Here is a 15,438-nt window from a genome sequence, read left to right as displayed (position 1 = left end):
TCCACGAAAGAAATTTAAATTCATCGTGTGACTGGCTCAAATTAAACAGCCATCTATGCTATCCGTGGATCATTTTTTCGTGAATTCCCTGCAAGAGTTCTGACTGTTTTTCACTGGCGGGAGTCATTAGGAGTGTAGCCGTGTGCCGTCGCCATATCGATTTAATCATTGCGATGCCTATTGTCATCGAGAGGTGGCAACACCGAATCAACGTCAATGATGATAGGTTAATATGACGCTAATTGTCAAATTTCAGACCATAACAGGACTATGGCATCTCAATCGTGGATTGCTTTTGGTCTGAAAGGAGTGGAGAAGAGAAAAGGAAGATTTTAAAGCTCCTGGCTGTTAGATCTATATAGAGCTAGATATGACTATTGCCATTTTAAGAATTTAGAATCTGAAAGGTATACTTTTTATGTATTAAGAGAATTTTGTATTAACAAGAATTAAAAAAAATATATATAATTACGGAATTAAAGGATATCGGCTAAAAAAATAATAAAACAGACGGTTTTTCTAATGTGAAGTTGTGGGTTTTCCCTAAATGATTAAAATGCAATGTTTTTATCTTGATCTCAGATTTTGCCTTTGATTTATATTTTATACACAAGAATATGATACATACATAATGAAATAGTTCCAATTCGAATAGTTAAACAAGATCTGACTGAAGTTACTAATAAACTATCTGAGAATACCCGTCTTTGGAATTAATTTTACGCACCTATGTAATGCTGAGAGTGAAACGTTGCTGGAACTGACTTTAATCATATTAAATGATAATATCTGAATAGCCTGGAATTTTCCAACCTTAATATTTCCCATCTAATTACCCTCCTCAATGTCTTCAGCCCCACAATATACACCAATTGGGGATACTCTAGTCTCACTGGTATCAGACGGTAAGGAGCAGTTGAGGGAATATTGTGTGGTTTTATCATAAGCTTAAAGCTTCTATTGACCTAATTAGATGAACGCATTTGTAATACTCACTCAAACAATACATACATAATTTACACACATACACGCGTCTAAAAAAATTTCCTAAAAAGGACATATCCTTTATGAGTTACATGAACGACTTTTCTATTAGTTTAATTCGTGTCCTGACAAAGGAACAGCACTTTTGAAAAGGCTCGACATTTTAAATACTTGCATATTGGATTTAAACAACGCAATATATCTTATTAAGGAAAACCACAAAGCATCTGTTTAATTGAATTTAACGGTAGCCACATTTATTAGCCTAGCAAACAATTACAAAAAAGCTAATTATCACATTCTCAGTATACATTAATGTTATATGTTATTGTAATGTTTTATATTATATTTTGTTCTTTGTTATTGTTAAATATTATGTTGTTTAAAATGTTTCTTTACGCCATATTCTTCAAAAACTACTTGTATATTTTTTTAAAATTCTTCACTTTTATAACTCTTAGTATAAATTCTAACTCGATAACTTATGTAAAACTTATTTATAATCTATGTAAAAGCCCCTATGGGCGTATAACAACAACAATAAACAATAAACAATAAACAATACATCTAAACGTACCCTCCACACCAAATTATTCTACACATCAAACGCTTCAGAAAACCCACCAATTTCCCCTGATCTCCAAAAATTCGGTAATCTTTGTTCAAACTCAACTTTAATTTATTTTTTTTACTCCTGCCGTAATTTAAGAAAAACATTACTGGTAACTTAATCGGTGCGCACTCACAACGCTTCACCACTCAATAAAATTCAGGCACACATGTACACAAACACCTTCAAATATACACAGTCACATACACTTATTATACATCAAATGTATTTTTTAAATATATCGTTTATCTATTTACTGATCCCGCCAGGAAAAATGTATCACCCCAGATATTTCAAAGAGAGATGTCATAGGTACTGATCCTAGTAATTATTTATAAAACATTTTATACATGTACTGTATGTTTCGAAAATAATGAAAATAAAATAAATGAAACAATTTCCATTCCTTTCCCTCCCTAATTCTCAAGTTGTGGTAATCAACTTAACTTATTGAATTCCATTAAGTCTAAACTAAAATTTTATGGCTTAACTTAACTTAAGTAAGTTTTAATTGTGGAGCTTCTTAATACATAATAAATGAATCATTAGAGACAATATTAACGACCCTCGAACGAAAGATGTGAAGCATAAAAAACAGAAAAAATATTCAGTCCCATCTAGAATTTGAACCAAGTACGTCTTACTTACCTGGGAATTACTCTGATCACTGAGCTAATTCGACCATCTCAAATTATGTCATTTTTAACTGTATCATACTTCGACTGAGAGCTACCAACATTATCTTCATTTTTTTAAAGCATATTTTTGGCTGCCATCTTTTTTCATGATTGTAAGATTCTACCTGAACTAAATGCAATCTAGGTAGTGTTTTGGATAAATTTATAAAAGGACATAACCAATGAAATAGAAAAGCAAACAATACAAATGATATACGCAACATCTGGACTTGAAACCTGATCTGCCGCTTGGCGCGTTCATTTTACGCCACGTTATATCTTGTCAAGAAATCATCCATCATCTTAGTCTACCGTGATGATGGATACTGTAAAGCTGTCCAAAACTGTAGCTCATGAAGAAGGAAGCGCAACACGGCGTAGTGACCCAAAAATTAATCACGATAATAAATACATAATAATATAGAAATAAACTCTATTTGGAAAATAGGAGATGCGGTGTAATTGAGAACACGGCTATAATGTAAACAGTAGCTACGGGTTCAAGTTTAAATAATTAAACAATCCCTTGGGTATTTTGTGCCTTTTAGTATACGGTACCTACATCGATAGCAGTAGAGTATTGTTGTGTACTTTACGGCACAAACTGAGACAGAGTCTTATTTTGTATTATTGTGAGATTATGATTTAGACAGTGATAGAAAGTAGCAATACCACCCCTTGTATTTGCATTTCATAATTTACCATAGACACTTCCTAATAATTGTAATATATTCCAAAAGTCATCGAGCGCCGAAAAGATTACTAAAAATTTGAAATTTTTTTACTGGTGTTTATGTAAAAAATGAACTGACAAAGCCCTTCATAATACGTTTGTGTAAATTAATACTGTTCTTGAGTTACTTAAAACTGGTACTTTTAAAGTTTACGTGAAATAAACAATGGATTTAAAAATTTAATATTTTATGTTGGATATAATTTTTGTTTGTGATATTTATGTCTGAAAGTGAAATACTGTTTTCAAAAGCAGTATTTCATTTTGGGATACGTTCAAAAATGGAGAACCTACTGTAAAATTAGTGTCATCTGGGAATATTTCAAAATAAATAAATCTGTCAGATAATTTTTAAAGTAATTTGACTAAAACTCAAGTAGATATTTTTTTTAGTTTCAATAAAAGGTGACGTGGTGTATTTAGGAACACAGCCACAAGGCAAGCAGTAGATCTTGGTTCAAGTCCGGATGTCACCCCACCTTTTAACTTTTTGCCTTGTTTTTCAATTTGGTTGTATTGATGATATTAAGCCCCTGTTTGCAAATAAATCCAAAATTGATTTCTGACTTTTGTACCCTTCTCGCGTGTGCCCGCGAATCCACCGTGGATTTGCTAGTTGCTCACCGCACTTGTCTCGATTTTATGGTATTTTGAACCTTAAAAAATCCTCCTAGCATACAAAAATATATTGATTTTTCACTTGTAGAAAACACTTTGTGGGTATACATAATTATAATAATTAAAATAAAATAACTTTGTTTGAATACCACTTTATTGTATATATTTATAACCAACCGGTTTCAGTTCAACCCAAACCTTCATCAGGGTTAATAAAAACATATTAAATTAATAACAGAGGTGTATGGGTACTTATAGTTAAGCTGGAAGAGGGAGATAGAACATCAACTTTGGTAGGGGTGGGAGACTAAGGTAGGAGAGAGGGGGTAAGCATAGGTGCAGGGAATGGAAATATATTTAAAATGGGGCTATGAATAAATTTATGAATTTGCAACACATTTAATAGATAAAGATCACTCATTTGATAAACCTTCAGGTATAGATGTATTACATAGAAACGGGATAGGTCTACGCCTCAACAATTTAGAAGCACTCGAGATAAAAAAAATCCCTTACAGTCAATAAAATCAATTTATTAAATAAACAATTAGATTTAACAAACAGCCCCATTTTAAATATATTTCCATTCCCTGCACCTATGTTTACCCCCTCTCTCCTACCTAAGTCTCCCACCCCCACCAAAGTAGATGTTCTCTCTCCCTCTTCCAGCTTAACTATAAGTACCCATACACCTCTGTAATTAATTTAATATGTTTTTATTAACCCTGATGAAGGTTCGGGTTGAACTGAAACCGGTTGGTTATAAATATATACAATAAAGTGGTATTCAAACAAAGTTATTATATTTCAATTATTATAAAATATATTGTATTCGCTTGGCATGGAAATGGTGTAATATATTTATTTTATTAAAAATTTTCTATTTTTTCACTTTCAATTTTTTTTCTGTGAAAAAGCGCGTCGAAAAGTTCCGAATCAAATTTCTAATACTATTCTATACTTTTTTTTTCCAACTTACATTGTAGAATATTTTCTTTTGTGATGTTAAGCTGATTCGGATGTTCTTTCTGTTAAAAATAAGCTGGCCGTGAAATTTAAATTAAGTAAATAAATATTTACAATTTACATTGTATTCATTTACAGGAAAGTCGAATTTGACTTTTTTTATTGTAAAGAACGCTTATTTATCTAGAAAATGTAACAAAATTGTAGAACATTTTCGAATGTCTTCATCATACTATAATCTTTATAACATTAGAAAGAAAGAAAAACATTTCTCTTAATATAATTAGCCATCCTGGAAAAACTAAGCAAGATAGGATAGTATTTACTTTTTTTATAAATACTATTTTGCCAAAAAATAAGTAAGTTACTATGAAAATAGTGTCAGCCGGCGTAAAAATGGCATATACACCAAGGAGTACTATGGCGTTCTAAGGGTTAATACAGTCTCAATCAAAATGAAATGAATTATTCAGAAATGGTAACTAACCGTGGGTTTATTTACCTGGTTGTCATGGGTCCAGAAGATCTGCGGCGGAGGCTCCGGGGAATGCCGGACGATGCAGGTGAGGTTCAGGGTGCTTCCTGTGTTGATGTACAGATCTGGCCCGCCCACAATCATTGTGATGGGCTCTGCAAAAAAACATTTTTCAACTTAGTTTATTAGGTAAACAAAAGTTACATTTGTTTTTTTTTTTTAAATTGCATACCTACTTACTTGGTTGCATAAACCGGTGAAGTGTCGGCACAAGATACATAGAATTACATACAAAAAATAAATAAAGTGGAATTGATAGAAAAAAATCTTAAAATTAGAAAACACAGAATTTAAGTACGTAGATAGATGTGGTAAATTTAAAAACGACATAAAAGTAATACACACATTATAAAATAATAATTTTAATGAAATGATCTAAGATAAACAAAATTAGGAAAGAAAAACAACATAGAGAAAATGATAAATAACAAATATTGAACTCCATCAATTATATTTTAGAGCAATCATTATCAAAACAAATGCTTCTCCTATTTCTTCCCGGAAATCAATTAATTAATCAATAATATTCAATTCATCTTCCATATTTTTTCCCTTCTTCTGTCCTAATATATTTATTTTTATCGATAAAAGTAAGTAAGAACATCAGTAAGTGTATAGAAGATTGAGGGTTAATAAATTAAGAAAATTACACCATGACGGTGTACAACAGTATGTCATTTGAAATGATCTTCATAAGGGTAAGTAAAAAACATAATATGTTCCAAGCTCTTAATTAATACCTCCCTAATTGAGAATAACTCGTGTTTAGTGAGGGAACATAACATAAATATGTATGTCCTTATTTAATAATCATTATTACCATGTAACATTTAAAAAATCTTTAATTCCTTCACAAATGTATACTACTTCACAAAAATACCCATGTAAAAAAATATATTGTTTAACTGTTTTTTTTAAATACCTGCATTTTTTCCGTTTTCAAGGTTTCTTCTTAAAACATTTTAGGCAATTATTGGTGACATACATTTACCATATTATTTGATCAATACCATTCCTCAAAATATTAATTTCAAAACACATCAAACTGCTTGCTGCCGCTTAAAGCCAATGAATTCGTCTAGATTTCGCTATTTATCTCATATTTTTAGGTTCTATACATATGGCACATTATTACAAGCGATCTCTCAAAAACGTTTTTGGTTATTTTGGCTGTGGCATAAGGATACCTCTGTCAGTTGCCTGAAATAAAAGTTAGAAAAGAACCATCTGCCATCGAAATAGATTCTTATTTTTCTTTTAAAAGTTTATTTCTGCCAGACAGTTACTTTTTCCATAGAAAATAATATTGATTTTTACAAATGGTACCCCAGCTTTGTATTCAAATTTATATCTTATAAGTCACATTTGGTATGAATTACAATATCTTCATATTATACACGATAGTCTATTTTTTTCTGATTTTCAGTGCAAGTAGTAAGTTGTTGATGTCGGTGCTTATCGGTTGACGTGATTTGTTAATTTAAATTTAATCAAAATATTTCATGTGATCTAATTGATGCGAGACCGGTTGAAAAACGGCGGGGATACAAAGGTAAGAAAAATATACGTCAAGTTTTTAATGTTTCGAGGTAAAGAAAAGGTACACGTTTGTCGTATTTTTTTATTTTTTTATGGCCACATTTGTTATTAATAATCATAATAATAACACAACATTTATAAAGCGCAGTTAAGTGCGCCTTACCATAGCAAACTTAAAAATTGTGATTTAGTATAAATGGTCATGAACTTAAAATTATTTCTACAGTGCGCCTGACCCAACATAGATCTAATAAAATAACATAAATATCTAAGAAAACAATATAAGATGCAATATGCAATAAAAAAAACCATTACACGCGTGATTAATACATCGGAAATGCGAGGAAAGCGCACTCCAAATAATAAAATATCTTTTGTGACGAAACCAGATATTTTATATCATATTAGATCGTGGAAAGCCATTACTCTAGAAGTCGGTCTTCCAAAAAATATTTTCACTCAGATTTGAATGTGACGAAAATGTTTAAGGCTTATTGCGTTACTTATCGAAAATGTTACCTGTGGGGTATGATGTTTACCTTAATATGTTTCACTCCGAAAGTTTGTGTTTTAAACACGCGTACAATGACATTGTGATGTGTGAAGAGGAGATAAATATTCTTAAGGCTATATGCATGATAGGTATGCCAGTGATGCCTATGAATCTAAAAGAAAAAACCAAGGAAGATTCTCTTGTAGGAGCCAACGAAAATGTATTAGTTATTATTATGACTTTCAGAACAGAATACAAAAAAAGGGTTTTTTCTCCATAATTTTGTTATTCTTTGAATAATTTGATCCAAATAATCCAAAGAAAATTCAATTTTCCGAACTCACCCACCCACACGACGGTCGGCACTATCTTCATACAACTCAAAATGTATTTGTTCTCAAGAATTACTAGCATAAAATTTTATAATTTTTTTTTTATATATTCAATAATATTGTTATTGGGTTTATGAAAAAACTTTATTTTTAAATTAGTTCTGCTGTGTAATTATTATTACGCGTTACAGCTGTTTCGCCCTCTGCAGAATTAGTTTAAAAATAAAATGTTTTTATAAACCCAATAACAATATTATTGAATATATAAAAAATTAAAATTAAAATGGAGTTCTACAAATTAAACTTAATAACAATAAAAAAAAGAAAAAAACATAAAATTTGAATAAGAATATTTTTGTTTGCAAAATTAATATTTACTATAGAAGAATTCGAAAACTACTTGGATTTAGGGAGAAATAATTGAAAACAGTGTTTATTTCGTGAATTACTTAAATATGTATATTGGTTTTTATAAATAACTTACGAGGCATAGATTTGCTTCGTTATTGGCGCAACATAATTGACAGCTTGTAATGATGCCCCTAGCGGTAAATTCCAAGAACATAGGCCAGTACGGTTTAAATATAAGCCCACACGATCATTGTGGGCTGGAATACAGCGGGAAATTCAAAATTATTTTCAGGAAATAGTTTTATAAACGCACTCTCACGATCCGCCAATTGTGAACGGTAACTTGTGATGATATAATTGTAATAAAATTGGATGATATAATTGTGATACAATTCAATGATATAATTTTGATCAACGTACAATTTAACTGTTCACAATTTGGGTACAAATTGATGGTGGAATTTGAAAAATTGCAGACACTTGAAAAATTACCAAACTAATTTGATTGCAAAAGAGCCCATTTGCAATTTCCGGAGTGGTCACCTTGATAGGCCTTTCTGGCCGTGGGTCGTCTTCAAGCGACTCCCGGCCTCGTTTAAAGAGGGTATGCCACTTGTAAACCATAGTTTTACTTGGAAAAGAGTCCCCGTAAATGGATGACATCTCTTCCAGTATGATCTGAACTGATTTTTCTTGCTTGGTAAGGAATTTTATAACAGCGCGAAGCTCGATTTTCTCCATATTAACAATTTTCCCATTGATTGACTTGTTTGGTAGACGATAGCTCAAAGATAAATGATCTAATTACGATAAATAATACCGCGGTATTTATACTAATAATGAGTTGCTCAATCAGTAACTTATTCAGCGATACGCCCACTAATCACCTACCTACCCGTTCCGAGAACTTAAAAACGTTCCCTCGTATTGTCAAAAATCGCCACATTAATTTTGTTTTATTTTAAAGCTTAATATATATCACCTTAAGCGCTATATAAATTAGTTTAAAACTAGATAATTGGCATAGCGTGTCGGTTGGATTACTTGATAGAAATCATATTTTTGCTCTCCCGAACGGTATTGAAATTAACAGATGGTTTCGCCACATAAATACTGAAATGAATATTTTCCGCGGAACCTGTATTCTAAGAGAAATACATTGCAAAATGTCAAAGGCTTTAGGGGTTAAAGTTATAATGTTCAATGAATCGTAGTGGTTTGTCTTTCGCGACTAAAGTATTGGAATGAATCACTTGGTTTTTGTTTGTTTTACGACCTTCTTCAACAACACTGTTATTTCGATGTCTGAGCCAAACAAAAACACAATAACGATCTTACGCCATTGTTGTAAAATTTACACTACATTTTTGAAAACTATAATCATATTTTTATAGACTTTTTATTTGTTACATACTTCCCAGCCCTATAGTAATTTTCTTTCTCGATCGTAAAATATAACACAAAAAACCTTAGTCTGGTAAACATATTACATTATTCATGAAAGGTTAAGTCCTTTCTTACAATCTCGATGAAATTACTTTGACTTCGTAGAACCTACTGCATTGAAAAACTTCTATTTCCAGACTACGAAACCATCACTACGTAGGAATAAGGCTAAAAACATTTTTTGTCGTTGTTAAGTTCTAATTATTTATTTTTATCAAACCCAATCACGCACCAGTCGCCTCAAACACTTCCAGTATTAATACCGTTTATAACTTCTCACGACCTCTATGGTCGAGCAGTGTAGATCCTTGGCTACAATTCAAAAGGTCTAGGGATCGAAACCTCACGGAGAAAAACCACTTCTCACAATTTATTCAGAATCTCTTAAAATTTTTGGAAATCCGATTAAAAACGGGATTGCAGACCATTTCCTTATAAACTTTTAGTATACGCGTAATATTTCGAAACACGTGTTCATGCATCTACATTTGCCTTAATAATTCATAGTGAAAAAATGCGACCATATTGTGATTTTTATGAACCCATATTCCGACATCGTGATAAAACATTCCTCTTTTACTAAAAGTTTAACATGAAATCCATGAATTCATTGGTTGCGGGCTTGCAATACCGTTTTTAACCGGATAATGAATAATTTTAAGAGATTCTTAATAAATTAGCGATATTAATTTTGACACCACTATTTTCGATTAATCTTTAACACCAAAAAATATGCTTCGGATAAATTGTTTTTCCTATCGTGAGTCAAATTGAATTAAAAAATAAATTAAAAAAAAATTGCACTAAAATCGACGTTTCTAGACTCAGCGATTTTTATGCCTATTACTCAAGTTCATGGTGATATAATGCACTTTAAGTTTGTACACGTTTTTGATTTCTATTTTACGTTACATCGTCATAGATTAGATCCTATGGCACCGGCAAAAAGTAAAAAGGTTTTTTGTTTCCAAATCAAATCTTTTTATTCCCAACCAATCCTCGTTAACAGGTACTTCAAAAAATAACAAACAATTGTTTTTAATTGCGAAACAAAACAATAGTATTCGAGGGTTTTTTAATCTCTTGTTTAAAAGAGCATTATTCCCGACCCGTTATAAGTAATATTATTTCAATATAACAAAAAAAATGGTTTTCATTCATAATTGAATAGTTTAACTTCGCCTTGTTCAACAAAGCGGTGAGTTTAAAACAATTTTTAGCCCCAAACCGGGTCGTTCGCATTTTGTAATAATATTCCGATAAAATATGCGTTCATAATTCCAGTCTATTGTATTTTAAGCACTGTGTTCCATACTCGGCCGAATTTATACTGGAATTGCTACTTTGTATGGACGTGCACGATGGCACAAGTACGATCCTAAATGGTAATGTTCCTTCCTTTCAAGCAGTGAGATGGAATACATCAGATGGGTTAACCTATTAAAAATAATATCAAAGGAAGATATGGCATGGAAGCGTGCTGAATGTTCTCGATATACGACTACCAAAACGGCGAATCCAATGAAAGTTATGTGTTTGATGTGGAGGTAAAAATAAAGGCGAGGCGCCGCTATGAATATTCGCCATTTGCAGTAAAGGGTGAACGATGTCGGCCACACGTGTTTTGCGCGTTGTATCTAATAATGGTTCGTGGTCCATCTCTCTTGTTGCTATTTATTATCTGTGAACTAACCTTACCTAATTACACAATAATAACACATGTATACAGGGAGCTAAGAGAAGAACTGACTTTATTTAACCGTTATTTGGAGAAAGATATGTTAAAAAAATTTGATCTACGGCGACATTTTTTTTCTTCTTTGACGGTCACTCTACCAAGCAACCAAACCACCAAATCCTCATTCCGATCTTAAATATCCTTATGATTTTAGTATGTTTTAGTTTAAGAAAATAATAATTAATGACCCCGAAGACCAAAATATCATCTACATTTTTTACTCCAAATAATCCAAAGAATCTCTGGAGAGTCAAATAAATAATATATATCTCCTGTTAATCTTTGTGCATTAGTGAAATGTATTCAAGAAAAGATGTTATTTTACTGTAGAAATTAGAAATGCGATCAATATTTATTGAACAGATTTTAACGGCCCTATTTCTTTCTCCCCAAAAATTTATTCAGCCCCGCAAAATAACACAATTATTGTTGACTCCTGTGGCGAAATTCATAAAATAATAATTTCAAAAGGTTTCAGATTTTTATAATGGGAGTAAGGCGGTAATAAAAATAAAATGGCTAAACATGTCCATGTATTTGGTAACCCGATATAGCGTCTTTCCTATCAATTTTGAATGATTTGTTGTATTTACAACTATTATTTCCGTCGACTTAACAGGTTAGTTGGTAAAAATAGCCACCAGACGATACGCCTGCCAATAATATCATGAATTAATATTTTATTTATTTATAAAATTTAACATTTTATATCTATTATATACCTATTCTAAAACTACTTCAATAATATTCTATTACTCATATTTGGACTTCACAACATTGAGACATAACGCACGAAAAGCTGCAAGACTTTTAACTTCCTTAAAATTTACGGGGAGTTTATTGAATATTTTTAAACCTGTATTATTTTTTAATCTGTATATCTGTACTATTTTTAAATCTGTATATCACTCGAGTGCTTGCGTCAACTGGAATACGAGTTGAGTGATTGGCTTTCGAGATGAAAATTTTTTGCCCTTATTCAAATCATAGCTCTGAATTTTTATACGGAGACATATAAACTGATTATATTGCTATAAAGCTATTGAAAACAAAATATCTATCTAATGCTTCTGTAGAAATTATTTTTTGTTTTCCAACGAATTCACCTATATTTTACCGCTTATCCTATATTTTTAAGATTTATAAATAAATTATTAAAAAATCGTTAATGCGCGAATTTTGCTAGTCAAAAATAGCATATTAAGGCATGCGATCACTCACACGTTTTGAAAACTCATTGCCGAAAATCACTCGAGTGATTAATATTTTTTTATCGATTTCAATAATTTATATATACGCGTCTTGGAAATAATCTCATAAAATTTTTTTTTGTTTAAATTTGCATGGAGAAAAATGGGTACAGCTAATTTATGAAGAATGTCTTCAAATTATTGGTAATCCGGATAAAAACGGAATTGCAAGCCGTTTTCTAGGAAAGGAATGGAGCAACTGCAATCGGCGTTTCGCGCCATTTGCGGTTGCTTCGTTCCTTTCACAATAAGTTGAGGTTAAGCCCGGCAGGTCAGCTCGAGTATGTATACGTAATATATTATATCAAAACACGCGTTTATGCTCTGCATTTGGCTTGATTATATATAATAATGAAATGCGAAAATTTTAGGATTTTTATGAACATGTGTTCCGATATAGAGATTTTGCTAAAAGAAACCTATTAATTCATTCGTAACGGGCCTGCAATCCCGTTTCTATACAGATTACCAATATTTTTTTAATAAATTCTTAACAAATTAGCAATATTAATTTTTCTCCATATATTTTACATTCAATTGGGAACACCTACATTAAGAAACTGAATATGAAAATCGTTGTTTTACTCTTATTAAGAACGGTGACCGGATAAATCATCACAATGATAATTCATCACATATTTATAAAGTTATATAAAGTCATGGAAAGTTATGAAACAAAAACTTTATTTACTGGGTTAAGTAGGTAGGTTAGGTGAGGTTAGGTTTGGTTAAAAATTATATCATCGTTTTTAATGGCTTTTTATCACTTTTTAAAAGTGTGTTGAATTGTCACTGTGTTGAGTTATCATGGAACCATAAAGAACATACCAAACCCTTTTATAAAAGCGTAATGCATTAAATTAATAAAAAAACACCCAATTTCAAACGATCTTACAGTAAGTGGATATTTATCGTTAAGAAACTTTTATCTTATGCTTTTGTAGAAATTTTTTTTTTTTTTTAAATTCTTGTATGTTCGTTTAACGTCGAATAAAATAAAGCAGAGAAAAAGATTAATATCTTTTTACGTCGCATGCTTCGAATAGCAAATATGCTTTTTTACGTCTTACGCCTAAAAGTAATAAATATTATGTCAAAACAAACGGAATAACATATTTTCAACCTAAATTCCTTGCTTTCCCTCACTTGACAGATTATTTACTTTTTTATTGAAGTTTGAACATCAATAAAAGTATTCGCTTGGCTTAAGCTGTGACGAAATTATTTTTTTTTACAAATGGTTTCAAATTCTTATTTTTTTGTAATTTCGTTCAAAGAAAACAATCAAAGTTCACAACAGCAACATCTAAAATACCCAAATGATTAATTTCTACAATTCCCATTTCAAACAAATAAATGATCAAAACCAATCGTTTTTTATTGAGAAAATAAGCCATAAAAATAATTTATTTCCTTGAGGGAGAGTTTCCATTGTATGTCCCCTATTTAAGTATCCTTATAGTGTGTAACTATTGGGTGCCAATCTGGAGGCTGGTTTTCCCTTAAAACTCAAGTTAACTGTAAGCACAGGGTTCTTTCTGTTAAGGCAAATTAAAGCAACGCAACGCAGAGAAATCGGCCAATAGTGTCAAGTTAACATAGGCGACTAAATTAAATAATTATTAATAATAATAATTTGTATTGTTTTTGTATCTATTTTGCTTATATAATGCACTTGCATAATGTTGATTGACAAGATGATCATTTGTGGAAAAGTGTGTGGAAGGGTTTAGTTTTTCCTATGGGGAAGATTTAACCCGGACATAAAATCGGAAAATAACTTATTACAGAATGTATGCAGGGGTAGTGCAATGCAATACATTCCATATTTGAAATAATAAACATAATTAGCTTAAGAAAAAGCGGAATTTAAGTGAAAAAATATAAAATATAAACACAAAAATGAGTGTAAACAGCCGTTTATGGAGGATATTTGCACATCTCCCGTCTCCAGAGGGCCATCAGAGGGGACTCCATCCAGGCAACCATGGCAGTGATGATTTTGTTACTTGATTGGCGTAGTCTGCGCCATAAACTTCCCATGTGATGACGGAGAAGCGCTCTGAAAGGGTGTACTCGTCCCTCCAGGAACATTTCCGTGGCGCTGCAATATCTCAGTATCTCGGTATGCGGAATAGTTGGCGATAAGCATTATTGTAAGCGACTTTTAGCTTATGCCATTGGCATTGTAAAAGTATCCAATATGCAGTTTTTTGCTCTGCGTGTGATATCGTATATTCTTCAAGCTTATGCTCTCTAATAAAACTATGTTTTATCTGATGTGACCTGCCAGGTAAGTATTATTTCTGCCTTTGTTCGCACATAATTAGATAGAGCTAAGGAAGTCACATTTGTACAGCGCACTTGAGGTAACTTTGACAAAAACTTCACAAATATCCAATTGTTATGATTGTGTAATGTTTGCGAAATGAGATACATAATACAATAAAGTATTAAGCTCAAAAAATATCAATGTAGGCAATAGGTACCAATGTACAGGTGTAATGAGAGGTAATTAACCAATTTAAATCAGTGATTCCTGACATTATTTTAAGTCTTCGGTGACAATTTTAATGTTTTATTTTTTTCAAATAAAAATGACAATAACAAAGAATCATTAGTGTGACCAGTGACGGCCTGTGAAAAAATATTTTTTTTAGTTTATGTTTGAAAAAAAAACATTAAAAGTTTCACGGCGACAAAAATTTATATATTTTACTTAAAATAATGTTGATTAAAGTATGTCAAGTAAATATTTAAAAAATATATATTTTCTAGATTACACAAGGAAAACACGGATATCTGGACCACATAACAGATAATTCCACGAAGTGTGATCTGCACGACGTTGAAAGAATCTTTCGTAGAGATTCCTCGGCACCAGGCAGGCAAATGAAATTTATTACCTGTTCGAGAAATAATTTCGATGTTAAAAAATTTATATCAATTTTTCCAGAAGTATGATTCGTGCACACGGGCGGATCCACAGTAAACTTCCATCTGGTTATCTCTTAGTTAATACGTTTTATCAATTTGATGACCTACTTGATTCTAAAGAAAGCAGTATAATTGATAGCAAAATATAAATATTTTATCCATAATATAGCCAGCGAAAGGAAGCGGAGCGGAGGAAGCACGAAATGTAGTGCTGAAGAAAAATACTCAA

The 15,438-nt window shown here is 31.5% G+C and overlaps 1 protein-coding gene across 4 annotated transcripts in view; it reads right to left on the bottom strand.

Annotated features, from left to right (window-relative positions):
* Window positions 1-15,438, bottom strand: part of LOC149418536 (neurotrimin-like) — a 205,770-nt gene that overhangs the window by 44,001 nt on the left and 146,331 nt on the right. For 3 of the 4 annotated variants that reach the window (XM_089638555.1, XM_089638556.1, XM_089638557.1), the window contains one exon: window positions 5,076-5,218. In XM_089638555.1, coding sequence (XP_089494681.1) covers window positions 5,076-5,218 — 143 coding nt within the window. The remainder of the gene's footprint in view (window positions 1-5,075; window positions 5,219-15,438) is intronic. The other variant, XM_089638558.1, reaches the window with a different exon arrangement.

The sequence above is a fragment of the Hesperophylax consimilis genome, chromosome 13 (assembly GCF_061612785.1).
Source record: "Hesperophylax consimilis isolate HC1 chromosome 13, BYU_Hcon_1.0, whole genome shotgun sequence".
Classification (NCBI taxonomy): Eukaryota; Metazoa; Arthropoda; class Insecta; order Trichoptera; family Limnephilidae; genus Hesperophylax; species Hesperophylax consimilis.
The sequence above is the reverse complement of the archived record's forward strand: the minus strand, read 5'-3'. Positions and strand labels throughout refer to the sequence as shown.